Genomic DNA, 27,597 nt, shown 5'->3' on the forward strand with positions numbered 1-27,597 from the left:
TCTCTTCAGTGATTGGTTTCATTTTGCCTGTTTACATTCGTTTCTCAGAAATAAATCATCCCTTCCATGTAAATGAGGACTAGAAGCTCCCGCCACACGTGGCATGAGCATTTATGGTAGCACACTGCCACCTGCCAGGGGCGAGCCAGGAACAGGACAGAGGGGCCCTACCAGTGCCCTCAGAAGCAGCACCTTAGCCACTCCAGCTGAGCCTCACAGGGTGACAATTACTCCAGCTCTGCGTGATAATAGCTCCAGCATCCTTAAGAAGAAAGCATTTGCACAGGGAAAACCATTGAAAGCCCCTGGGTGGAACAAACTGTGCTGGAGCTCACTGAACAGCACCGTTTAACGTGACAAGTAATCCCTGTTAAAACTACATTACAAGAACATGGTGTATAAATAGAGCTCAACCATGAATCATAGAAGGGATATGTGGTCTGGTTAAACAAAGCATTATTTTAATTTCAAGATTTTATAAATACATATTTACAAAAGGAAGGTATCAATCCAAAGAGTTAAACAAATGTACAGCTCCCAAGTATTGCTACAGTACAGGGAGAGGAATCATGTTAATGCAATCCCACAATTTACAATACCCATTATTCAAAAAGAAACCACATTCTTAATTTAAAACGCCTCATCTGAACTTTACAACATCTGCCACTGCGAAAGGACAATCTGCCTTGAACAGGAATCACATGACAAGAAGGAACGGACCCCTTTCATACAGCTTGTCACACAAAACACACCACTTTGCCACCTAAGTGAACACACTGCAAGCCAACATTTCACAATCCTACAAAAGGCTTTTTTTCCACCCTGCAGACCCCTGGGGGAGCACAGCTTAAGGACAGCATGCTGCATGGATTCAAGAAACGTAAAACCCTGTTGGTCGCTGGTCGCATTCCCCGTGACCCTCTGCTGAGGGACCAATGAAGAAACAGCAGATCACTCACCCTACACCCTCCTGGCCAGAGGACAAGACCCGTGGCACCAAATGCAGCGCCAACACGACACCAGATGGCATTGCTTCAACAGCATTAGTCAGGCAGCACCTGCTCCCAGATTCACTCTGTTTCTGAAACTGTGTGTGCAACCTTCCCCAGAAACTGGTTTTACTCTTACTACACTCTCCATACAGACACAGACCTACAGGTGGCAGAGGGACTTCCCATAAATCCAGGGGTTTAAGATGTTACCGAGACCTCTAAGAATGTTTCAGATAAATAAAAGACCAGAGCTGCTCAGAAGTCACTTTCTGCAGTTTCCATGAGACTCCAATTATCTTCCCACTAAGCCAACAGCAACACTTCCTTTAGATGTTCTTCACTGAGCCCACCTCAGTGCCATTCAAGTCACAGAATCAGAGAGATGTGGAGCCAAAAGAGCACTATCTAAACTCTGTAACAGAAGCAGCAACAACCTCCAAGAACAAAATGCAACAACGTCCACAACTGAAACTATGTGAGGCATCAACTGCTGGAAGAGTTGGGAAATTCTTGGTGAAAGAAGGCTCAGCTTGTGCATGGTTTTTCTGAAGAAGGATGTCCAGCAATTTTCTCTTAATTCATCCAGTAGTTTTAAACCTGTATGATAGCCACCTAGGATATTTTTTAGTTTGAAGTTTAGGCAAATTAATTCTAATTAATCAAACTAAAGAAAGGACTTAAACACAAACTGCTAGTAGAAAATCGAATATAAGTTGCTAGGAGTGTTAACCTGAAGTCTTGCACAATTTATTTACTTCTTTTAATTCACACTTCATGTATGCAGCTCCCAAATCTCATGGTCAGAGCAACATTCTCCGTCGTTCCCTACTGTGAATCAAGTCTGTCTTGAGGCTTCCACCACTCAGGATGCTGTTTGGTCCTCTTTAGCCACAGTCTACAGAAGGAAGAAGAAAAAAAAAAAAAAAAAAAAATAAATAAAAGGAGTATCAGAAAACTGTGTGACTCACTGCCATGATTCTTGGGCAAGACATTCGTTTCTGCCAGAGGTCAAGACTGGTCTGGGCCTCTGGTTAACCACTGCAGTGGTAAAAGCATTCAGAAGCAAAGCAAGCCACAGAGGAGGACAATCGCAGCAGATAGTCAAGAAAGGTTTATCAGTGTTTGAGCTTCCAGTGAGCATTTGTGAACCTGTGGCAGCCAAACCACCTGCCCCCCGAGCTGTCTGTGTAACACCATCAAGAAACTCAGTAAAAGCAAAAGCTAAATGACAGCCTGGAAGCAGAAGGAAGGAGGGCTGTGCCTCCTGCTGCAGGGACCTATGGAAGAAAGAAAACCCAGTGATGGAGCAGAAAAGGACTGTCGAGAAGAGCTGGCTGGAAGTGAGAAAAATGCAAGAGGCAGTGGCAGCCCTTTTGGCTAAGAGCTATGCACGCTGCAGCCGTGCACTGACACACAAGGACCAAGGCAACATCCCTCCAGATGCGTGGTTTTGTGGCTAGCACAATCTGAAGAGGAAGCAGTGTGACGAAAGGAGTAATTTAACAATGTGTTATCCAAGAGCAGAGTTTACCAAAAGCTATTTCATTCTGTGACCACATTCACCGTGTTCCCTATTTCCAATACACCAACCATATCCCAGTAACTTCTCTGGCACTTGTCCACGGCACCAGCAAATAATACGAGCTCACAAGACACTGCAAATGGGACTTGATGCTAATAATTGGCAAGTTACTCTGTGACTTAAAGAGCCTCAAATTCACAAGGATGTAAGGTGTGAAGGGTCCCACTGCAGAACTCTAAATAACAACTTTTTCAGTTTTTCCTTTCATGTCTAGGCAGGAAAGAAGATTATGGACAGAAAGGAGTATAACCGGAGGGTTTCCAAAACCCTGGGAATCTTACCTGCCGCAAGAACTGCTTTCCAAGATAGCTGGTGGCCATGCTCGTCAAGTTCTTTCTACTGCCAACTTTACACCTGATATAACCATAAAGGTTGGCTCCCTGAAGCACCACTCCCATCACCACCACTGCCTAAGACACAAGAAAGTAAAGTCACTAATTTGCACTGCCTTACTTGTAACATGCAAGATCTATTACTGATTGAGGGAGTCAACTCACCAGCCATTTCACTTTGAAAGAAAAGAGAGCGCTGAAAGCAAATATCACCCAGATCATGGGACAGGTAATTAGACCTAACCAGAAAATTCGTGACTCTGCTTCTGATGAGGCTTTACTCCCTTGCGTTGATACCTAGAAACAGAAAGGAAATGGGAGATTAACAGGCTGCTCCATCGTATAGATCACACTGTCATTTAAAACAGTCCAGAATCTGCAAGCCCCCTGGTTTTTGCCTCCACACAACAGTACTGGGTGCTTTCAAGATCAGTTTCTACATCACACAGATCTTTCTGCAACAGAAGATGTTTCCATTCAAGAGACCCTTTTGTCAATTTTCTATCAGAAAGTGTGGAGGCAGCTGCATCAAATCCTCTTGGAATGCTTGGGGCTAAAAGGTGAGGTTTGGGCAACATGACATTTACTGCATGGCTCAGTTACAAAGCTTAGAAAGAGCCAAACAGGTAATGTCTTTCTACCTCCAAACCACTGCACAGACAACCAGAATTTCACCAATCCTAGCACTGGCAGAACTAAATATTGATAATCTTAGGCATCAAAGTAGGGTAGTTTTTTCTTTACACATGCAGAGGTCTCATTCACATCACACTACTGATTTTATAAGGTCTTTACAGAGCAGAAGATCCTAAGCAAACACTCACTTCTTCCTGTAAATTAAAACATCTGGGCTGGGGTTAACAACTTACAGGTAAACTTACAGCAGTTCAGCTACCTCTCTCTCTCTTCCCCAGTATGTTTTAACTTTTCTAAACTAGCAGTTTTGAGAAAGAATGTGCCTGTAGTGAGTGCACGAACTCAGCTGAAGAAAGGTTTAAGTTCGAGTCCCTACACCAGCGCAGAGGGCACATGGGATCAAGGAAACGATCTTTACCTCCCTCCAGATTTGTATGCCATTAGCTCCATACAGAGGTAAGAGATAAGGATAGAAAGGGTAAACATGTGACATTCTGTGAGATGCCTGACAGATGGGATGCTAAAGAGGTAGCAGTAGGCACCATGAACACAAAGGCAAAGCAACAGCCATGATGAATGCTATACATTTCTTCCTACTTCCAATAGTTTTCTATAGGAGATAAAACCTACGTCAGCTGTCCAAAGTCCACACCAGAAAACTTGCAGGTTACCGGTGTGACATAAGAACCTTTACTGCATTTTATGTGGAACTTTTAAGTTACTTACATTAAGCCAGATCAATACATCATGAGAATTTTTAAACAATTCAACAACAAAAAAAGCTCACTCAGCAGCCTACATGAAACAAGCCCATGGTTACAGATCTGTGGCTGGAAGTAAATGTCTACCTTGTGCAATCTATCATCACAAGCATAACTGCCAATTAATAGGGGTTTCATAAAACAGAAACCATGAAAAGAAAAAAAAAAAAAAAAAGAAATATACCTTCCTGGCTTCAAATATCCAGTGACTTCTACCATCATCATCCACCTGGTTCCACCAACGAAGGCCAACCATCAGTCGCCCTGTGACATTCTGAAATAGAAGAAAAGTTATGAGCTTTATATCTTCTGCTAAAAGAAACCATTTGCCAAGGTTCAGCTGTTTGGGTTGCTACTGTCAATGGTGATCATTTGCCTTACACTTGGGAAAACAAGATTACAAGGCTCTTATGTCCACAACAATCTATTTCCTAATATGTCCAGTACAACACTAATTTACCGTGAGGCGTACTTCTGGTGATTCCAAAGTGCTCTGATAAGAAAGCCTGTGCTAAAAGAAAGCTTAATATACATGTCCTCCATTTGATTTTCAAAAGAAACTAAGTACACAAAGATTTAAGAGTTATTTCATAACGCTCTGCAATACATCACAGTACTTGAGGGTATCTGGGGTATCATTTTGTGGCAAAGGCATGAAGAAGTTACTTTCCTTGTGACATGAATACCACTGTTCAATTATTCCTATACAGTAAGACGAAGATAACAAAAGTGTAAGAGGAACTTACCTTTACAGCCCAAAAGTCACATGACAAGAGGAGGATAATAGTCACCATGCAGGCAATAAAGCTGCTAGTTAAGAGCTCACAGAGCAGATAGACAACTATCGCACTGACTCGGAAGAATAAGTGGAAAAATGATGCCACTGGATGCCTGGAATGAAGTACAGTACAGTCACAGCTCTTTCAGACAAGACACCAAGCAATTTCAGAGAAATGACACTGCCACATGATCTCCCACCAACTCACAGGATAAGGATCAGCATCATAACATCAACCCAGTGTGTAATGACTTCTGAAAATATGGGAAATAAATTGACTAGAAGCTCATCATAAGGAAGACACATTCCACATGCAGTGATATCCCACATGCAGACAGAATTTGGGGTGGAAGGGGACAGGGAGTTTTACCTCGTGTTCAGTATAAGACAGTTTTTATGGGGTAAGTTTAAAAAGATTCTAGCAGAGGAAATACCTCTGAAGGAAAAATGGTATTTCTCAACACAGCAGATTTGCCCTTCTTTCTTATTTCTGCAGCTTCCAGGTCAGAAACACGCAGTACTGAGCTGAGGTCACCACAGCACGTGGGTATGGACACTGCTGTGGGGCAGGAGTTTGGGCAGAAGGAGGTGGCTGGGCTAGCTATGCCAGGACACGGCAGACAGCAGGGCAGCACAAAATGTATTAAAGAACAAAGGCTGGGAAGGGACAACAGACTAGGCCACACCAGCGCTTGACACGATGAGAACCTCCTGTTAGAGTTGTCGTATCAGTGTAGATTCCTTTCATGCAGGAACACGAACACATATTAAACATGAGGGACCCAGAAGCATGAAGGCACAGGTCTATAAGTTCCAACTGAGCTTCTGGAACTGGTGCTCCCAGTCACCCAGAAATTACTCTCCATTACTTCCAAATAAAGAAGGTATTTGCCATTCCATGTTTTGATGTAATACGGCAGTCCTTTCTTTCTCATGCTTCTGCCCAGAACTCATCTAGAAACTCTCTCTATGACCACTGACCTTATTTTTGACTTTTTTGATCTCCTGGATGCATCATCATCTGCATCAAAGAGAGACACATCTTCAATGTCATCACTGCTGTCCTAAAGCGGGGAACAGATGCAAAAAGCTACATGAGAAAACATAATCCACTTCCAACTTCAAGCAGTGACGCTTTTGATTACCCAGAATGTTACAGCTGCCCTTTAAAATCAAAATAAATTTGGAATGAATGTGAAGATTCAACCACATACAAAGCAAAACATGCAATGTGTTTTGATTTGTGCTTTCTCAAAACTACATAAACTCACACCGTGAGTCCAAGGATCCTTGCTGCACCCCGGCAGTTAACCGCACAGCCTTGCCTCGGGTGCTTTACTCATCGTTCCTCCCAGAGAACCCATTACCTGCCACAAAAGCTGTTCCTAAATCAGGCAACGCGCACACAGACAGACACGCACGCACAGACAGACACGCACGCACACCCCAATCTCAGTGCAGATACTGGCGACGGGAACAGAATTATCACTGTCACAGGCAGGCCGGTCTCTGTCGCAGGCCTTACGTGACTCCAACCCTCACCCAAGGAACGTCTCCCCTGAGCCCGGCCCTGCCCCAGAGGCCTTCCCCGCCACAACACCCACCTGCCCCGGCCCCCAACACCTCCCCCGGGTGTTTAACCGATTCGGGAGCGGTTCCCAGCGCTTGGGGGCTCCAGCGGGCAGCCCCGGGGCTGCGGGCCGATAGCAGCCGGCAGCACCTACCGTCCCCGCTCCCCCGGTGCGGCGGCCGCAGGCCCCCCGCGCTGCCCCCTGACCCCTCCCGGCGGGGGCCGCCTCACCTGCCGTAACATGGCCGCGGCCCCCTCACTTCCGCCTGCCGCGCCACGTCACGGCCGCGGGCCAATCGCGACACGCCCCGCCCCGCACGCATGCGCGCTGCCGCGCCCCTCTCGCCTGCCGTAGCGGTGACGTCACAGGGCGGCGCTGAGGCCGTTGGCGGCTGCTGAGGGGCCGGGCCCGGAGGGGAGCGGGAGGCGGCCCCGCTGGGGCTCCCCACGGGGCAGGGCCCGGGCCCGCAGCTCTCTGTGGACCGGCCTCTGGGATGGGCGCTCGTCCTCGGGGAAGAGGCTCCGGCACTCGGGAGCCAGGCGGGCCCACGGGGACGCTGCGTGAGCCACGGCAGCGCCGTGGAGCAGGAACACGTTACACCCAGACTCTATGCCGAGGGGAGTCGGCCAGAGGGACAGCTTTCAGAGGAAAAATGGCTTTTCTAGAGCCTCACCTTTCCTGATCCGTAACGTACCTGAGAAACACGGCGAAGAGCACGGTACCAAGCCAGGTTTCAGGTTTTTAGCCACCACCATCATTCACGCAGGGCTGGTGGGTGTCTGTGTTGACTGACACAGGCTGGTACCTTCTGCAAAAGCTGCCTGTACACACCACCCAGCTCTCACTTCACTGGGCCCCTTCCCGAGTAGCTCACCAAGTCTGTGCTCCTGGGACAGGTCAAAAACAACTGAATGTCTAGAAAATGTGATAGAAAAAGCTCAAAGTGGAGTTACGCCCTCAGATCAGTATTTTTAGAACGTGAGGAAGGACTGAGCAGCCGTGCTGAAAACAAAGGGGAAGTTTTAAGCTTCAATTTGTGCAAAGTCTACAGAAAGACACAGAGCTTGCAGAAAAAAAAGTGCAAGTCGACAGTGCCCCGATTATAAAATTCCTCATTACAGCCATCTGTGAGCATACACAAAACAAAAATTCTACTGGAAAACCTCTGAAGAAAAGTCACCTGGTTGGGATTCCGCCCCCCCGGCCCCTTTTTTTTTAAAGCATGTTGCCAAACATTTGCTCTGAAGACAAAGGAATAAAAATATTAATAGTACTTTATGCTTTGGTATTTTGTGGTAGATACAGCATTTTCACACACAGCATTTCCTCCCAGATGACCCCAAGGTGCTGTTCAGTACCTGGGCCAGGACTCACCCGGAGCTGGGAAGCAGCTCTCTGCTGCTTCCACCGTATTCTGGCGTTGGCATTCGACACAGCTCCTTTGGCTCTCGGAGTTTCCACCCCACTCACCCCCAGGCGCCTGCGGGGGCGGGGGGCAACGAAGTGTGAGACTGTCCTGAAACACAGCGGGGGGCCCCAGACCCCACAGTTGGAGCCATCCAGGAGGAAGAGCAAGGTGTGGTGTGGAGCTGTGGCTACGGGGAAAATCCCCAGACATGCAGACTGTAACCCTGGGGCTCAGATTCACCCATGCTCCAGGATTAACACCCCCGCTCTTGTAAAGAGCTCTGCTAGTGCCATGAGTGACACAGCCCTCCCTCTCATGACTTTCCCCCAAACTGTACTGGATTCAAGCTAACACCTGAAAAACCACAGCATAAGGGCACCATAGAAATAAGCCTGTTATACTGCAAGTCAGAAACTTAATGTTCATCATGTAAACATCTAGCTGTTTAATGGTCTTTCATACATCTTTAATTTTATTTATTTATTTTTTTTATTTAGAAGGGGCTGCTATAGAGTTATTAGAATCACCTTATCTTAATTCTATCTTACATCTGATATACACGATATAATCTCATGATGTCTGGTACAGCCACAAAAAAGTAAAATGTCCTTTCACTTCAATACTGCCTGTCTGCGGTTTTATTTTCACATCAATTTAAAGACAATATTAAAAAGTCCATTTTGTTTACCTAATTAACAAGTACGCTTGCAATGCTTATTGAAGTCAGCATGCCATTTCACAGGCAATCAAAAACTATTACTGATTAATACAGTACTACATAAAAACTTAATTTACTCTTTATATCTTTGTTGTTGCCTCTTTTTAGTACTCTCTTGCTCCTTTTCTGCTCATCATGTCAAGTGTCAGGCACCATTCCTATGCTGAAACACAGACACTTCTAGTTATAACCACCACTCAGATAAAAGCAAAAGCACGTTTTGTTTAGGAACACCTGTGGAGCTATACAGACAAAATTGCTGGGATGTCAGTATGGTATTATCACATCAGGATAATATCATCTACAGTTTATGGATGACAAGTACAACATAAATGGCATCTACTTACAACAAAACTCTGTTGAAACTACCTTGCCACCACTGTGCCTGGCTTTCTCTTTGCTTGTGGCTGTGTCGTGCCCTGCACAGCAGCAGCGCTGCCCACAGCATCCCCAGCTTGTAACTTCTGCACACCCAAAGGCCAGGTACGCAGAAAAGTCAATTTAATTCAGAAGTTAAGGCGGGCAAACAACCTCCTCTTAGTTACCTTCCTAAGTGAGTTTACGTACCGTGTATGACATCTCCCCATACGTTAATTCCTTTCCAGTGCGCCTCTGACTTTCTGCTCCCAGCTTTGCATCCACTGTGCTAGGCTAAAGCTGATCACAGGACTTAGTCCAGCTCTGCCCCTGCAGGTAATTCCACACCACCTCTGTCAGCTGTAGCATCTTGCAAGTGCCTAAGCACTCACACCTGCAGGGAGATGCTGATTTACTGACTCCAAGCAGGAAGACAACACTCGAATCCTCCTCACTTCAGCATGGCTAAAAAGGCGTGAGCCTTTCCGTGATGTTTTTCCATCGGGCTTCCTCTATGAGATGCTTTTTTCCAGCAGGGTTGTGCCAGAGGGCCTCTGGCTGCAGCTGGGCTGGGCTTGCGCCTGATTTCTTGTAAGAAAGTGCCATCCCGTGGCTAAGCGTGAAATCCTTGCTGCTTTGTGTTTGAAAACTAACATCAGGCAAAGCCACCTCAGCCAGCTACGCTCCCTGTACCACAGCACAGCTGTCCAAGGCAGCCAGCTGCCCACCCTCGCTCATCCCCAGCCTGCACAACCTTTCAGCAGCAAAGCTGAACTGCAACAGTCCAGCTCCCACATCTGCATTAGTTTCTGGCTTCCTCACTGTTTTATCTGGACACTCTAGTTTTTATAACCTCTTTGTTATTATTCAGGGGGGTAACATTATTTTGCGCTGTTAGCAAGGTCCGGCTTAACCCCAGGGTTTGGAAGTTGAAGATGACATTAAAATCAACCAAAACTAATCACCGCCCTTCTGTATGAAGAGTTTCGCAGACTTTCATTGCTGCTGAAAGGACCCTTTATGTGACCATGGGCAGGAGTGTCCTGCCTTGAACCTCTAGTGCAAGAGAATAAGATTGCTGGTACACTGGCCCAGGCACTCAAAGCTGGACAACTAAAGAGGTCTTTGTCTTCCCAACTCAGATCAATTTTAAGTCCTGAGCATTGGTGGACATAAGCACATTTAGGCGTTTTATCCACAAAAACAGAAACCATGACTTCTTTTTTCTTAATAAAAAATAATTTTTAAGCTGCTTCCTAGCTGGGTGGCTCCAGCATGTCCTGGTACCTAGAGCTGTTCCTCCCCAGGGGCAAGGACTTGGCACTTCCCCTGGCTGAACTTCAGGAGGTCTCTCTCTGCCCATTTCTCCAGCCTGTCCAGGTCTCTCAGGACAGCAGCACAACTCCAGTGCATCGGCCACTCCTCCCCATTTCGTGCCACCCACCACCTTGCTGAGGGTGTGCCCTGCCCCATCATCCAGGTCATTAATTAAGATGTCTAAATCAGACCCAGTATCAGCCCCTGGACTACACTGCTAGTTACTGGCCCCCAACTAGACTTTTTGCAGCTGATCACCACCCTCCAGCCTCAGCTGCTCAGCCAGTTTTCAGTCCACACTTCTTCAGCTTATAAACTCTAATCAATCCATATAAATTCTAATCATTTTTTTTATTATTATTATTATTCACACACAGCTGAGCCATATGTCAAGCTATAGTGTCAGTGCTGTGTCTGTAGCAAAAGCAAGGTAAATCCAGGAGAGGACTCTGTCTCTTCACTCTGTCTTGAGAAATAGCTGAATATACCAATAATACTTCTTAGAAAAAACTTACAGCAGAGAAGTCTTTTACACTTAGAAATGTATATGTCAAGATCCTTGTGGATCTTGACATGGCAGACTCAGCTGGACACCAGGATCCTCAGATACTGGTTCTTTGTTGGACAAATTGTTGGGATTACATCAGATAAACACATTAGGCCCAAGTTCAGGAGCAGCTATTTTCCTCTCCTCAGTAAAAGAATCTATAGGTAGGCCTTTAATTTTCCTTAACCAGACCTTCTTGCATGCTCTCCGCTGATCTTCTAGGAGCTTTGTCTGTGCTGCCCGATACTGAGCTACAGTGGCTGCCTCACACGCTTCCTTCTGTTTTCCCGTCAGAAGCCTGAACCCACCATCACCTGGGGAAGGGTCTCCACCGTACAGACAGAAGGCCTTTTTTCTCCTGGAAACTGCTTCATTTTTCATTTGTGCAATCATGACATGTGTTGATTTGACCAGTTCGGAAGAAGCTGTAAAGGGATGGGTAAGCTGAACTCCACCTTCAAGGAGAGGAACAGCTTTACTGTGACCACTGTGAGCTTTCTTCTGCAAACCACACATCTTTGGGCACACAACTGGGGCAGCAGGCGTGGAGGAATTCACAGTGGGTCCGTGCAAAGAGTTTTTCAGCTTGAGCTGCAGCATTTTGGTTTCAGAGGGTACAGAGATTCTTTTCATGGTCAGGGGATCACTTTGCAATCTTACATGTTGGAGCTGGACTGTCTGATCCTTCTTGTGTTGCAGAGGGGGTTTGTATATTTGTGCCTTTTCAGGGCGGTGTTGCTGATGCTCCCGTGGATGTTCCCATGCTTCTCTGACTTCTGCAGTGTGCTTAATGCTGGAGCTGACTGGGGCTGACTTGCAGGCATTCTGCAGCATGCTGACCCTTAAGAGAAGCTTGTCAAGGGACATTGGGCAACCTGAGCCTCTTTTCTTTTCATGCTGCAAAGTGGCTTCTGCTCTGTCAGGATGTGCAGGTACATCAAGAGAAGGGCCATGTTCAAGTCTGCTATCTGTTTCCAACAAAATAAGATAATACATTTGGAGCTGGGGATAGGTTTTGTGATCATTTGTTGGCAGGGTAGTACTCCAAGAGCAGGAATGGGTGCTGGATTGACGGGCACATGGACAGTCCAGGTTTATCTACAGAACAGGCAGCGTGGGAAGCCACAAGCCAGTGGTGCCCATCTCTGTTCTCCCATCCATGGTCTCATCAGTGCTGCTGCCAACATCAGAGATAATTCTGTCCTGCTTAACTGGGAAGTGTTCCTTGCTATAGTCTGTACGGGTCAAACTAAAGTCAGGTTCTGTAACATACATTGTATTTGCGTGCAGATGGTTTGGTATCCATTTTGTTTAAAACTATGGTTTCTAAGAGGAATGAGGTTCCCCACCGCCTCTGCCCTTGCACCCCTTGTCCTACAGTTTGTGCTTGGGAAAAGGCTTCAAGACAAGTCGGTTCCTGGTAGAAATCTTTGAAGTAGCCAACATCCAAGAACCACTGTGAACCGTTACTACTCAGAGCTGCCTTTGAACTGGAAATCACAAGACTTGCTCCATAGCCTAGCTCTGCTGCCTCTAGGGATGTGGAGGGTGACCTGTGCTGTATGACAGACAAGATTGATTGTAGGATTATGCCCTGGACTAAGAACTAGATGAGGATTATGACACAAGCTGTGTAAGACATTCAGTCCCACGACCTTGCTATAGTGATTCATTTGTCACTTTGCAATGTCACGCTGTTTGTGTATCATTGCTTTGCAATACAATTCTGTTTTCCCAGGCTGGTTAACTGAAACTTCTACCCTCGAGAAATGTATTTCAGAGAACATTAAGTTACAGTGCAGAAAAGCAGAATACAGCAAAAGGAATAAAAATTACTACTTGCTTCTCACAGGATTTAGAACTGCTTGATCTGCACATACATATGACCCTGCGTCTTGGTTACAGACACCGAGAGTTTGGGGATTAGAAGTTTTCCATTGGCACAGCTCTTTTGAACTAAGATGTCAGGGTTGTCTTAAGGTTTAAGATCCCAACAGATTCTCAATATAAAACTTGAAAAAAAACCCTGCTGTTTGTGATCTCAGTACCATTCCATTTTCAAGTTTCAGCTTGCCATGTCTTTGCTGGCTGAGACAATTTACATATAATAGTTTATAACAATTTTTTTGAGTTGCTGCTATTAGGTACCAACTACTTGAATAATTTTGTGCACAATTCTCCTATACCTGATAAAGAAATCAAAAACAGAATAAGGCTACCATAAGAAAAAAACCCTAGATTCCAGGGAATTAAGCCTTATAGCTGGAGCTGAGCACTTGTCCCATTGGATTGATCTAAAGCAATTTCTGTAGCCACCATGGGTTTGGAAGATATCTGTTGTAGCATTGCAAGCCTTTCATCCAGAGAGGGCTTGGCTTCTAGAGTTCCTTACCTTTTGTTTATACTATTAATTTTTTTTAGGTGCACTTGTTTGAAGAATTACTGTCCTACCTAGCTACAAGGAGCCCTTACCAGCATCTGCCCGGATTCTTGCAGAATGTGCTCTCGCCAGCTTTCCTGAGGCAAAGGCATGGGGCTGTCTAGGACCAGGAATGAAAAGCTTTTTCTGCTGCTCTGCCTGAATACGAAAAGCCTTTTCCATCTTGCAAAGCTGCTGCTGTTGCTGGCAAGCTGCTGATTTCATCGGTTCATAGCAGAGAGCTAGAAAACAGAAGAATAAGTCTTCCTTAAGTTTTACTGGTGTTCAACATTCATTATATAAAATCTTTATAACCGATGGGATTGCAAATGTTCAGTTACTGCTTTGCCTCTTACCACAACTTCTAAAGGTGTAGGTGTTAGAAATAATCCAAAGATACTTGATTAGCAGAAAACCTCAAAGAATTCAAAGATGATGGCAAATGCTGATTTCTTTTTGAATATTATGTATACCCAGCCCATAGGGGTTTTTTTGCCACTAAAATTATAGTGCACCCCTGTTTTACAAACTGTAGATCTTTTACCAAGTAGAGCTGCACAGAGGAGGTTAACACCCGATGGCCTTAAAAGCATGAAAACTTTCTTAGCCCATTAGTTTATCTGCAACAGACAGTTTGATTGTCGAGCTAGAAGACGTGACACATACTGTATTAAATAACTCTGATTTTAAAAAACAATATCACCATGTTACAATTTAAAAAGTTGCCTGTTTGTGTGCAGTTGCATTTCCCAGTGATGGCAGCTCCTGAATGCAGGTGTCCTGTGACTTCCTAGAGTATTTGTTAATAAATAATTCAAGCACTGAATCAGCAGCATGTTTTTGTGCACGCCAGCTGTAAGAACATGAATAATACTATATCTCTGTTAGTCAGTTGGAAAACGACAGTGCCTGTCTTGACAAATGTGTTGAACTTATACCAAAACGTTTTAGAAATGTATAAAGGTTTTACAAAAGGCTAAAAATGACAGAACCATTGAAACGCAGCAGCACATCTACCAGACTGCACTTAAAAAAAAAAAAGCAGTGAGCCTGGATACAGATGAGGATGAAGGCAGTGGGTCCTTGAAATTGTTTCTAACTCATTTTAGAAAATGCCAACATATTGCAGAGGCTGTATGTACTACTTTGAGATGTTCCACAGCTTTTTGGTGACTGGCAGCGGATCCAGCAAGACAGCATGAGCTGGTCAGCATCTTGTGTCTCTGGAGCAAGTCGATACACCCGGCTGAGGTCGTGGTGTTTCTTTCGCTGAAGGCAAAGCAGTGCTCTGCTTGGAGTCCCGCTGCGCTGTCCTTCCTTCCTCACCGTCTCTCTATCGGCATCTGAAGTGCAGTCCCAGCTGGCATCCTCAAACTGGAACATCAACAGACTAGTTGGCAAGTTGATCACCATCCTGGAAAAGGAAAAGCCATTAAGAGCACAGCTACCACTGACGCAGCAGGTGCCACCTAAGGGGCCGTTTGCTTCTGTGCAGTACGAAACCCGAGGGCGCTTACACAGATCCGGGATACCCATCCCTTGTTTAAGGAAGCCGTAGCAGTTGGTCCCATCAGTCAGACTCTGTACATTTTAACTCGTACTCTGTATGGGCTCTGTGGGGCTCTCTTCATTCATCTCTGTGGCAAAATTAGCTTTAAAATAACTAGGGTGAAAATTGCCAAGAGTGGACCGAGCTAGATCAGTGCAATGCCAAAAGAAACTGGAAACACCATATTATTAGGGACATTTAAACCTAAATTGGAAGGATGTACTGGATCTGGTTGGGCTGGAGTTAGTTCTCTTTGTAGCAGCCCATATACTGCTGTGTTGTAGAGTTTTGACCAAACCAGCACCAATAACACCCCAGTATTTTAGCTATTGCTTACACAGAAGCTGTTAAATACCTCTAGAGTGCAGGAGTGAATGCACCTGGAAGGATTTTCCATTATTGACTTTTATAAGGAGGCAGTAGGTCAGGGAACAAAGGTGTTGTCAGGCCTTGCCTTGATTTTCCAACCTCTTAAGGAATTTGGGAGTTGAGTTCAGCTTTACAGCTGTGTCTATATCGGAAGTAGTATAGAAACAGGAGATTGTACATAGCTGAAAGGGCTAAGAAAATTCATCCATTGTTAACAAAACCAGATTATTAAAGCAGTCAGTAAGTGGTAGAGCCCTTTAAAACTTATTTTTGAGAAGGACAACAAAAAGGAAAAATATACAGTTCCTTAAATCACAATGTCATCTACAATGTTTCAGAGACTGATGACAGCTGTTGTCACCAACCTGTTTCCTGCAGCACAGAAAAAAGATACGGGCCCCCCTCCGCTATTGACCGTCAACACTTTCAGGCAGGTTCCAGTTAAGTAGTTAAATATACGAATCTTTCCATCAGCACAGCCACTGACGACTCTGAGATAGAGGAACTCCAGAGACAGAACTTCCCTGAAAACACAACACGTCACTGTTGGTGCATTCGCTGTGCTTGCACAAGGAGGCACGATCAGCTACTTCTGTTGTCTTGGAGGAGGTGCAAAGGTCTGCCCCCATCAACAGGCTGAACAGAGGAGCTGATCAAAATGTTTTAGAGGTTTAATAGTGAGATCCTTCCTAATCACGCATTGCCCAAACCAACCCACCCAATGCATCCTCATAGCAACCAGTATGGTTACGGTTATCTGCTGCGTTTTACATTTCATTTTATGTCTAGAAAAGCTAATGAAAACAATATGATGCTAGTTTTCAGGGTTCCAATATACAATTAAAGTATTAAAAAATAGAATAACATACAGTTGGTAGGGATCAGCACGTAGTTACGGCCACCTTCAACAGGAAGGGTCAATTCTTGACCAGGTAGCATGATACCCTGTTGCATATGGCTTGGGATCCTTGAAATACTGGACTATGCACTGTCAGTCGCTCCTGTTCATGAACAAGCGGTTGTGTATTTGGGTTTGAGGTTGTTACGGGTCTTAACTGACAAACGGTTACGACCACGTAGTGCCTGACACTGTTCAGGATGAAGGTTGTTGAAAACAAGGATATTTCAAAAACCAGGACTGGTAATTAAAGCATTTTCTATTCCCATAGGGGAGGCATTTTCTTTATAGATTTAGTAATTGGTTGAATACAACTTGAAACATAGCTGATTCTTACTTAGGGTGGCAGAAAGCTGTTAGGCATCTCTTCATGTTTCCCAACATGCTCCATCCTAGAACATATCCATCAGTGCTTCCTGTGACTAGGTGCCACTGATCAAAGGACAAGCACTTAACTGGGCCTTGGTGCCCCTCTAAAGTCTGCAAAGTAAAAGAAATAGGTGCAAAGCTGTCAGCAATGTGCATGTAAATATGCTAAGATACCTTACAGCATTCACAATACCAGCCTTATATACCAACCACATTGTAGTTTTATTGGGTGTTACCATACCAATACACCCTATGGATAACTGTGTTAGTTTTGTAGTGACTTGTAAAACATATTCTGGGCTTATTGCTGATTAGCTACTGGCATGGAGTTAACATCCATTTTCCCTATCTATTACCTGTGCCAACGTGCTTGGAGTTACTGCACCACGACCTTGGTGATCGATTGAATGTTCGCCCAGGAGAGAAGATCGTGGACTGCCCTGACTACAGTGGAAGGAGCAATTGCAAGCTTTCCTCAGCCGGAGCTGGGATATCATGCATTCAAGATGCATCTCAGTTTGCAACTCTCTCCCCCATGGGTAGAAAGAGCTTCACTCCTTTCAGAGATGAGGACTAATGCTAGTTCTGGGTGCCTGCTAGTGTAATTAGCAGACTCTGGCCTCAATCTTTGCATTGCAGAGCAGTTATCCAGCTGCTTCAGCTTTATAAACGGGTTTCGAGAGCAAGTTTCGTATTTTGGGCTAACCCCTGATGCCTCCAACCCCAAGAGCTGTTAGTGAAGCCTTCCCAACCTCTTTGCTGATTCTGAATGTTTCTGCAGGAACAGAGATGAATGATCTACAGAGTACAAGTAATGATGGGGGTTGAGGCAGGCAAATAAACCCTGGGTTAGAACTGACAGCTGTTTGCAAATCAGTTTTTATATTATTTCCTTACAAATAAATCCGCAGTTTCTTTTATCAGTTTAGACTGCTTTTGGTTTTGTTTTGGGGGATTGGCTTTTTTTTAAGAAAGCCTCTGACAAAAGCAAAAAGCTACGATTTACCAGTTAGTTTACTAGCACAGAAGATTTTTGACCACTTAACATGAAATTATGCACCTAAGAAACTTACTTTGATCAGAGTGCCCGTATCAGCACACCAGACTTTCACCAGCCCTCTGTCGCACCCACTGACAACACGCCTGCCATGCATTTTAACTACCCAAACAGTGCTGTCATGCTTCAGAGTCTTGAGACATTTCCCACTCTCCAGGCTCCACACTGTTAAGGGCAAAGGGGAGGAATATTAAAAATACATATGCCCCAACAATAAGTTTTGCTGAGTACAACAGGAATTAAAAAGCACTACTGGAATTACAGATATATCTTCTACCCTGCAGCTCTGCACGGAGCCAGGTGTTGACTTAGAAAGTATAATTGACATGGCAAAAGTTTTAAAAGCAAAGTCCAGAAAACAGCACTTTTTTTTTCATCCTTATTCTATAGGCTAAGTAATAAGGAAACCTCTGACAAAGCTGAAAATTAATGCCCCTTTCCCAAGAGCTGGCGCAGCCCTATAGCCATTAAGCCTTTAAAACTGAATAAAAGCAGAAATAATGAGAATTTATTCAGTGACCCAATCAGAGACCTTGTACGTGCATGCGTCCACAGCTTAGGCTGTTCTGGAAGCACAAAATAGGACACACAAATTCACCTTCTTATTTATAGACTTACTTTCATACTCACACATCACACTGATCACAGCTCCCACGTACTGTGCCCACTGTTCACTACCACCTGCCTCCCGCTGGGAAGCTCCTAGTCCTGGCTCTCACCTTTTACCATCCCATCTCTGGCTCCTGACACAAACTGCTCGTCGTGGAAATCCAAGCAGGTGACTGTCGCCCAGTGACCATTAAAGATTTTCACACAAGCACCACTGTATATATTCCAGCATCTACAAAGGACCAGTCAAAAAGGAAACACAATCATCTTATTCGTTGTTTCCTGCTTAATGGGCCCAACTCTTCCATACACACTAGGTTAAATTCAGGACTCATTCCACTAAGGCATCAGAGGATTTGAAATGATCCAGTCAGGCTTAGTTTTAAATCTTTTACCCAGGTACTTTCTTCATCTGCCTCCAAACTGTCTGGAAAGGTATAGCTAGATTTCACCTTTGGCACAGTTACTTTCAATTAACCTTAAAACGTAGAGGTTGTTTCTTTGCTGGCCGGTGCCAAGATGACTTTATCGAAAGAACTCAACCCCACAGTTAAATAAACAGCCCTTTTGGAGCAGGGAGGACAGACCCTGGATCCATGTAAACTTTCCCCTTTGACGAAATTGTGCAATTGCCATGCCAGAGCCAGACGACCCGCTGCTTAGCTTTTCGCCCCTCATCATGATACTCTCGGGATTTAGGGATAGATGGGAGAGCCGATCGCCTCCACCCTTGTTTCAGGGTGCGGTACCTGGGCAGGAGCAGCTGTACAGCAGGTACCAGGCTGTCGAGCCTGCTTAGCACAACACACCATCTAGAACATCACAGAGAAACCCAGCCTTCCAGAACCCGATGCTGATGTTAGCAAGGCCAGAATCTCACTGTGAGTGTTTATTTGAAACCTCTCTGGTGTTTTAAGGTACTTTAGGAAAACCTCTGTATCCTATTTTAATCACTTGGTACTGGATGAAACTGGGCAACAGAAACTCCTTATGAGTGGGGAATGTGTTCCCTCATCTTCTGTCCTTTCATCATTACTCTAACAAAAGTGATGGAACAAGGCTTCCTAAAGATTGGAGTGGAAGGAATAAAGTTTCATTTTTCCTATCTGCACCAAGGGGCTGGTATCCCATGGCACAGTCCCAGTGCTGCTCACCTGATGCTGAGGTCAACGCTTGCGCTGAGAACGAGCCCCTTCTTCTCGTGGAGGAAGAGCACTTGGATGCTTCCAGCATGGCCAGAGAGCAGAGGCAGCATTTCTTTCATTCCCGACATATCAAGAAGCCTCACTTTTCGGTCTGCGGAGCCGATGGCTACCAAGTTTCCACCATTATAATGGATTATTCTGCTTTCATCTGATCTGGATAAGAAACAGTGACCGAGATGGCTTTAGCCAGCTAACAAGGTACAACAGATCTAAGTCTGGGACAGGCATTTTTCTGATGCTTAATGGTCCTCATTGAGCATCTTGATGAGCAATACACTTGAGAGTGTGAATCCTTTGCAAGGCACCACAACTGAGGTCCCCGATTCTGCGTACCCAAGTTTGTACTGGAAGGTAAGTTTAAAGAGGGGAGAGCCCATATCCCTTGTGACGGGCTGTGGATCACTAACCCTTGTGTCTTTAAAAATAGCTTATCTTGGTATCTTTATAAAAAAAGCTGGATTTGACACTGGGGATTTCTTAACATTGATGCTGAGACCCTTCTCCAGCCATACTTTCCCACAGAAGGATCACAGGGAGTGGGACAGGCTTCCAGAAGCTGCTGTTTGGCCCTACAGCCAGGTAGTCTACTCACTGGTCCATGAGGACACGAATATTGTAGGAGCCACAGAAGACATTTCTCTCTTCCAGCTGGATTGTGTCAGTTTTCAGATCATGATAGGCTGCCTGCAGGTTGTGTTCCTCCTAATGGAAGGAAAAATAGGGGAAAATAACCTGGGGAGGGAGGAATGCAGCATTATTTCATAGCGTTGAACATCAGCTTGGTCATCACTACAGTGATGAGACTAATAGAGACAGAATGTGTTGGTAAGGAGCACCTGGAGCGCAGGAACTCCCTGGTTAGTGCAGAAACAAGGGTTGTTCTCATGCAGTGTTCTATGGCAAAAAAAAAGGAAGACCTGACAGTTACAGCCTTTATACTTTGGGAAAAGGCCATGTCCTTGCGATGCCAACCAGCCTCACCCGCACCCCTGGCCTACAGGCTATGCATGCAACTGGGGGATGCACTGGGAGAAGGCAGGAGTTCAGGGATGCAGGCTCCCTCCCATGCAAGGTGCTGAGCAAGCACTGGTCCTTATGAATTGCTCACGATGGTGCAAGCCAGAAGCAGGAGAAGAGCAAAGCAGCTCAGAGTTCACTGCTCTGTTTTCCAAGGCCACCATGTCCTCCTTCCTCCCCCATTACTGACATGCAGGATCCATGGAAGGCAAACAACTGCCAACATACCTTTGTTTTACTTCCCCCTTTGTGACGTTTCACTCTGATGACATCACCCTCTTCGTTTAACTGTGGAATTGTCACATTGACTGTTTCGGCATAGTTTGAAACTGCTCCTCTAGGGCACAACCCCTGGAACAAGCCAGCAGAGACACAGTCATGCAGAGCCCAGGCACTCAACAGATGCTGCTCATGTGCTGATGCTTCAGCATCTCCATGGGATGCAAAGCTGAGCTGCACACACCGGCTTGTTGTTGTTATTAAGAGACCTGGCTTGCATTTACCGCTCTGTCAGTATAAGATTTAACTCCCTGTAAAAAAATAATTGCTTTTTATTTTTTTCCAAACTCTAGTCTTCAGCTTTTAATAAGCTGCAAAATTTCACAGTTCATCTCATCTTTGGAGCAATCTGTTGATTCAGAACCCAAACCCACTGAGATGAGAGGCTCTCAAGACATCTTTTGTGCGTGAAACCTTCCGTTAAGCCTTCTTTGCTAGCACAGGGGTGAGACTTCTACACTCTTCACAAATCAAAGCGTACAAGGACTCCTAACTATCTCTTTGGGGATTTACCTTTACACTTCCCTTGGTGCATGGCAGGTCTGTACTAACCAGGACAAGCCTTCCCTAGAAGTTCTGCTTCAGCGTGCCCCCCCCCCCCCCGCCCCAGCTCTGGCTTCCCAAAGCCACCTAGCATTTCCATCTTCCCATGTGGGGCAAATAAATCGCATTTTTGAGCTGTCTCAGGAAGCCGCTGGAGCTCTGCCCAATTTCCACTAGCACCGGGAAGTCCAGCATTTGCATTTGTGACCAGACTCTGCTTTCTTGATTACAAGAATGTTTTCATACACTTCTAGAGTCACAGGCTCTCTGAAAGTCAGTAAAAGCTCTTCTGCTGTGCTTGCTTGTGACAGCATGAACATCTAACCTGGCTTTGCTCTGCAGGTGGTAAAAGAATGAACAGGGTCAAGTTGGGAGGTAGCCTCCAGCAGAAGCACCTCCATCTAATGGCTTGGGCAGTAGCAGGAAAACCACCCTCTTTTTAAAGTGCATAATGATGGCAGAAGCCCAGGCATCTTACCTGTAAATACAGGATCTTCTTCTGTATTACACTTCGACAACCATGTTCCCTCTTGACTTCTTTGGCCAGAAAAGCCCAACATCTACTCACAGCAGCACAGGCATCGAGGGATTTTTGATCCAAAAGCCCTAAGAAATTAAAGGGACAGATTGGCTAACCCCTATCCACGCTAGAGACCATTCATTACCCATAGGGGAAACCACCCTTGGAAAAAACAAAGCAGCTTTACCCAGGATGTACATAGACAGGTGAGGTGGCAGGCAGCGAATTAAATCCTTGGATTGGTTGACATTAGAGGGTGACTGGAGAGATGCAGGAGCCACAGTGACACCTTGATCGGCTAAGGACGTGATAGGTGAATTTTCCTCTGCATCAGGACCCTCCTGGGTGAGGCAGTCAGTGGTTTTGGGCCAGGAGCACATTGCTGGTGGTTGAGCACCTAGAAGACAGGGGAATTTAGTCTTGCAAGTGCCTGAGCTTTGGTGACTACTAACAGTACTGTTGTTAGCAATGCACTGCAAGAGTTAGTTGACCTTAATTTGATTCTTCTGCTAATCCCTTTGGTACTGTACCATTCCAAGGAAAATGCTGAAAACACTCAGGGTCTTGCAGGACAGCTCACACCTGTGGTGTCTGAAGGCAGAGGATGCTGATGGATAGCGAGGGCTTTTCACAGCTGGACACACCAGGTGATCAGAGGGGATGCAGGAGGCCCTGGGTGGGCTTGGTGGGGATGCAGTGACCGCTTTCCTTTCACAAACATAGAATACTTTACCTCTTCCACCTCCATCTACAGCAGTGACCAGCATGGGAGGGTGTGAGGGTGCCCGTCCCAGACTAAGGGAGGACAAAAAACCTCATGCCAAGGACATAGAACTTCTTTCCTGCAAACAGTGGGAAACCTCTTCCTGCAGCCATTAGATTTTCTTCAATAAAAACATGATTTATGACATGGCAGAAGAAAGGGGGACAAATTTCTCTGTTGTCCCCAAGAACAGAAGGTAGACACAGCTGACACCCTTCTCACATCAGTAGTTTTGCTGGTGCCTGCATACCTCTAGCATCTTTGCCAAACTTCAGCCCCCACAGTGTAAGGCTTCCCTTCCTTTTAGGTGCAACACCCACTGCAGGGCTGGGTTTTGAAAGACCCTACCCCTGGCAGAACAGCATCTCCATCAGAAGGGGGGACACTGCCTCAGCCCTTCACTACGAGTCCTGTCAGCACCTCGGCAAGCATGGGAAGTGATTCAGAGCGAAGACAAGCACCTGCTGAATGGCATCACCTCCTCTTGCATGGCACTTCGAACTTCCCAGCTAACTATTGCCGTGGTCTTCCCTGCTTTTTTTCCAAAGTGACCCAGAACTGACTTGTTCCTAGGCAGTGCCAGTTGTTAGCGCCCTGGTATGAAACCACAGGTTTCCCGTCCCCCACCCCCAGCACTGAATACTCAGGTAGTGGTACCTGTCATACTGAGATGGCCCGTTGCAGCAGATATGGTTTTAAGAGCTGCAGGAGAAGTGCTAGAAGACTGTAGTGGAAAGAGTCTGGTACTGGGCTGAGGACAGCTGTCTTCCTGGAAGCTGCTCTGGAATTCAGCTGATGAGCCATCTACATCTTCCTCTGGAAGAATTAAGCACAGAGTCACGTTAAACCTTACAGTAGGCATCTCAGAGCTGAATTACGGAATTGCTGAAATTAGAATAGTATCTTGGGCATTTTAAAAAATAAATTATGCTATATTATTTATTCTATCCCTTCTAGCTATGCACAATTAATCCGTTCAGTACTTTCTTTAGTGTAGGTTTCATTACTTAAAACATTCCATTCACAGCCACACCTCCTGAGATGTGTTGCCCGGAAGAATTCATGAGGAAGTTGTATTTTTTTGTTATGTTGTTGTCAGCCATACTCCATTACAAGCTATTACTCCATTACTCCTCTTCCCTTTAACAATGACTGCATTTACAGGGTCACTGCGTGATGGTGCACACATACAACTGGCACTGCAGTGGAGCTGGGTCAGGATAAAGTTGCCGGGTCCGAGTCTTATCTGGCCCCATCTCCTACTGCCAGGAACACCCCATTCCCTCCATGACCTGTCCTCACCCCTGGCTTTGCTCACTCATTCCCTACAGCTGGAAGGATAAAAGACCTTAAACGTTACCAGATTTGCTGTATTAACCAGAAGGTTAATACCACAAGGCAAATAACTCTACAGTTAACAGTTGTGCAGGGCGGGCAGTCTCTTTCAGCAGTTACCCTTTGCACACCTGCATGGGGAGTTTTGCCACATGCAATAAATCACCTGCTAGAGAGGAACAGCCAGAGCAGCAGCACCAGGAGCTGCCAGGCTGCTGCAGGTGACAGCCAGGAACCTGGGTAACGTTACCTCCATTAGCATCACTCCTGGACCATAGTGCTTGTACCCTCATTGCAGCTCTGGCACAGCCTGGGCATCCCCCCCAGCCCAGAGTATGACCCAAGGAAGTTCAGGGGCAAATCTGGATCTCCAGGACCGGAGAGGGTGACTGCAGCACTCCCCCTTCCCCGAGGGACACCAGATACACTCACAAACAGCTGATAATCCCAGCCCTAGCACTCTGCCAACAAAAATCCATCCCCGGACAAGGGAGAACACCAGCAAGGGCTGCCCCTCCCCCGCTGGCCCCGCAGGGAAGGGCTCGCTTGAGAGCCACGTGCCCTGGTGGTGGGTGACATCCCCCTGCCTGGGGCAGGGTTAGCATCAACCCCCCCCAGCCGCCTCGCACGCTCCAGCTGGGAGAATCCGGCGCGGGGTTGGAGCTCCGGGGGGGGTGGGGGAGGGGGGGTGTTTGGAGCCCAGGGGGACCCAGCAGAGCCCCAGCAAGGGCCGTATCCACCTTCCCTGTGCCGACAGCCTCACAGGGCACTACGGGAGAACCGCCACAGCCCCAGCACCCCCAAACCTCAAAGGCGCAGCCCCGAGCGTCCCCGGGGGGAGGATTCGGGGGCGCCACTTTCCGCCGGGCAGCGCAGCATCACCTGCGGCGTCGCTCCGCACCCCTGCGCCCCGCGACCGGGGAGACAGTGGTGACACCGGTGACACCGCCAGGGCTGCCGGAGCCCCGGCCCCGCTGAGCTGCCCCACCCCCACCCCCGGCAACCATCCCCGCCGCGTCGCTGCTGCTAGGAGACCCCTACCGTAAACCTCCGAGCGCCATGCCGGATTGCTACTAATAGCCTCCCCGACCGACCGCAAGCACACCGCTGCTAAACGCCCCCCCCCCCCCCCCCCCCCAAAGGGTTTGGGGGTGACTTCTGTAAAGCAAAGGGCGTAAAAAGTCCTGGGGAAGCAGGGGCGCAGCTGGCCCCTGGGCACCGCGGTTGGGTTATAGAGGCAGAAACCCAGAGGCAATACGTGTGAGCAGGACAGCACTGAGCCAGGGTTTGGAAAGGGGTTGTGCAAAAGTGCTTCACGAGCGGCTTGCTTTGCTCAAATGTATTTTTTACTGATCTTCCCCAGATTGGGGAGGAAAAAAAAAAAAGATAAGAAAGACTTCATTTAGTCATCTAATGAGTCAAAAATGCACGTACAATAAGAGTAAAGGGTGGTTCATCCATCATTTGAGAGAAGGTAGGAGGATTAACTAGGTCATTAGAAAAAAAAAAATGTTTGGCAAGAAGGCAGAGCATTGCAGAGCAGCCCAGGTGGGAAAGCAGCAGAACAGGCAGGTGACAATAAACTCATACCCCCACATCCCTCACGGGGACAGGTACAAATGCATTAGGACAGCAGGGCCACGTACCTGGGTCTCACTCCGTGCGCAGCGGGTTTGGGGCCCTCTTTGCCCTTTTGGCTCTTTCCCTGTTGTAGGCAGCAGTGGAAAAGACAGCGCTGGATGGGAGCACTGCGTGCTCCACCCTGCAGAGGCTTCGGTGCTGCAGGTACAGTGGTTTCAGGTTTGGTCCACACAGAACAAACATGCTGTGCGAAGCTGTCAGCCCTGCGGGCTCAGGCACCCAAGCCGCCATCCCACGCAGATCCCCACGTGGGATTTTAATGCAACTCTTTTGTGGAGCGAGTGGAGAAAAGCAGGGCTCCAGCCTCAGCCGTTCTTCTCCAGCGAAGCACTGCTTTCCTGCCAAAGAGCTACTCACGGCAAATCCACCCCTTCTCACCAGTCCCACACCCAGCAACAGGCTGCCTGAGTTTACTTGCTTCTTTAAATCAAGGTTTGGAGCTCCCCGGTTCAGAGGTCACAACCCCTCCCAGGGATGCGTCTCACTCCCTAGGCACAGTAGTATCTAGGAAATCATTTTGCGAGCAAAGATTATCCATTTAGGACAGCAGCACCCACCATCGATAAAATGCTACCCCAGGGCAAGAGAAGCCCCCAGCCTCACCTACCTTCCCTGGGAGGGCACAGCCACCTCCGCCCAGGGCAGGTCCCTGCTGTCACCCCCCTCCCACGCTTGCAGACAGGTGCAAGCACCCCAGCAACACCCACCAAACCCAGCCCTGAGACCCCCACGTCACCTCAGCTGCCTCCCTGCCCTTCCATCCCAGGCTCCCTAGAGACCCCAAGCCCCACTGCTGAGACAGCACCCCCTGCAACAGGCATAACCCCCCCGGCCAGAGGGAAGCAGGAGGGCTGGGAGCATGTCCCACCCTGCCGACTCCTCAGATAACCCCTGGAGTTACTTTACCAGCTACAAAAAGCACACAGAGCTGAACTAGCACCTGAGGGTGTTTTTTAGAGGTAAATATTGATGTGAAGGACTTCAGAGAAGCACAACCCAGCAGCTGAGGTAACAAGCTAAATATTATTTTTTCAATCTGTTTTACTCTCCCACGTAGCCCCCCTGAGCTATAGCTCTTCCCTGCTGCAACTCAGCCCTTTTATTGGAAACCTGTGCTCCCTCTCCAGCTGAAATCATTTTGCTGCTGCTAGAGCTCAGGTGGCTCTGCTGTCCCTGGGGGTGCCTGTCCCTGGGGGTGCCCTCCCCACAGTCAGAGCCATGGGGGTTCATGTTTTGAACTAAGCAATAAATTCCTGAGATGCGTAAAATTCATTTGAAGATTACAGCTGTGGAGGCAAATCAGCTAAAACAAACTGAATGTTTTCCTGGCTCAGTCTGTCCTGGGACACACAAGAACCTGGGAAAGATGAAGTCCCATATCTGGGAGGTTTGCACTGGGAAGAACTGGATGCACTGGGAAACATACCGGTTTTCCAAGGCTGGGAGACACATTCCTGCCACTGGAAGGAGAAGCCCAAGTTATCGCTGAGGCCAGGCAGGTTGGGCATGCGTCAGCGTCATTTTTCCCTTGCACAGCTATTTAAAGAGAACCTCCTTTTCTTTGAAGTCCCAGTGGTTTGGAATAAAGGCTGGAGCATGCCTGGGGGCTAGCAAGTAAATCCCCCTCAGTGCAGGGGAGGTTAAAGCACCACAAGCACAGTTGACATATTGAGCAGTCTGAGATGGGAGCTGTGACCTTAGTGGCAAAACACCTCCGGCTTCCCAAGCACAGCACCCCTCTCCTTCGGCACATTTCCCCCCGCACTGAATTTTTTAATGTTTTGATGGCCTAAAGGTTGTTCGTAAGGGTTTCATCCCTATGCAGTGGGATGCAGGGATGGGGGTGAGCGTGATTTACAGTGTCACAGACTTTATGCAGTGCTGGAGGGTACAGAGGTGGGGCAAAGCAGGGTGTCAGAAGCGTTAGGTGCCTGTCACCTTGGTTGTTGCGGCCAGCTCACACACCACCTATGAAGGGCAGGGAAGCCTGAGCATCACCACCCTTATGTCAAGAGGCTTCACGAG

At 46.9% G+C, this 27,597-nt stretch overlaps 2 protein-coding genes across 4 annotated transcripts; both read right to left on the reverse strand.

The window, feature by feature from the left end:
• Nucleotides 1-439: 439 nt before the first annotated feature.
• Nucleotides 440-7,529, reverse strand: TVP23C (trans-golgi network vesicle protein 23 homolog C). Of its 3 annotated transcripts, none has more exons than XM_055796714.1 (7): nucleotides 7,347-7,528; nucleotides 6,063-6,145; nucleotides 5,050-5,194; nucleotides 4,488-4,577; nucleotides 3,072-3,203; nucleotides 2,856-2,984; nucleotides 440-1,887 (listed from the first exon to the last, which is right to left on the reverse strand). In XM_055796714.1, exons 3-7 carry the CDS (start codon nucleotides 5,095-5,097, stop codon nucleotides 1,855-1,857), a joined length of 432 nt encoding a protein of 143 aa, XP_055652689.1. In that variant the 5' UTR covers nucleotides 5,098-5,194; nucleotides 6,063-6,145; nucleotides 7,347-7,528; the 3' UTR covers nucleotides 440-1,854. The 3 variants fall into 3 exon arrangements, with proteins under 3 accessions (XP_055652689.1, XP_055652688.1, XP_055652690.1); XM_055796713.1 differs by lacking the exon at nucleotides 7,347-7,528 and adding an exon at nucleotides 6,883-6,994; XM_055796715.1 differs by lacking the exon at nucleotides 5,050-5,194 and having other exon boundaries at nucleotides 7,347-7,529.
• A 656-nt stretch (nucleotides 7,530-8,185) lies between these two features.
• On the reverse strand, nucleotides 8,186-27,526 carry FBXW10B (F-box and WD repeat domain containing 10B). Its single transcript, XM_055797870.1, has 14 exons — nucleotides 25,578-27,526; nucleotides 23,254-23,400; nucleotides 22,021-22,230; nucleotides 21,792-21,919; nucleotides 20,720-20,842; nucleotides 20,067-20,176; nucleotides 19,424-19,627; nucleotides 18,380-18,501; nucleotides 17,677-17,825; nucleotides 16,572-16,714; nucleotides 15,702-15,860; nucleotides 14,564-14,832; nucleotides 13,472-13,660; nucleotides 8,186-11,967 (listed from the first exon to the last, which is right to left on the reverse strand). The coding sequence occupies exons 2-14, from the start codon at nucleotides 23,258-23,260 to the stop codon at nucleotides 11,096-11,098; spliced, it is 2,685 nt and encodes an 894-aa protein (XP_055653845.1). The 5' UTR covers nucleotides 23,261-23,400; nucleotides 25,578-27,526; the 3' UTR covers nucleotides 8,186-11,095.
• Nucleotides 27,527-27,597: the final 71 nt, after the last annotated feature.

This window comes from Falco peregrinus, chromosome 2 (genome assembly GCF_023634155.1).
Source record: "Falco peregrinus isolate bFalPer1 chromosome 2, bFalPer1.pri, whole genome shotgun sequence".
Taxonomy (NCBI): domain Eukaryota; kingdom Metazoa; phylum Chordata; class Aves; order Falconiformes; family Falconidae; genus Falco; species Falco peregrinus.

Bases quoted from the DNA above. Each gene is read 5' to 3' on its own strand.
- TVP23C (XM_055796713.1), bottom strand. The intron at 4,578-5,049 runs GTAAGTTCCTCT...CTTCTATTTCAG, and splicing joins GTGACTTTTGGGCTGTAAAG to AATGTCACAGGGCGACTGAT. The intron at 1,888-2,855 runs GTAAGATTCCCA...TTCCTTCTGTAG, and splicing joins GAAAGCAGTTCTTGCGGCAG to ACTGTGGCTAAAGAGGACCA.
- FBXW10B (XM_055797870.1), bottom strand. The intron at 20,177-20,719 runs GTATGTTGGCAG...TCCTTCCATTAG, and splicing joins AAGGGGGAAGTAAAACAAAG to GAGGAACACAACCTGCAGGC. The intron at 19,628-20,066 runs GTGAGTAGACTA...TTTCTTATCCAG, and splicing joins ATTCGTGTCCTCATGGACCA to ATCAGATGAAAGCAGAATAA.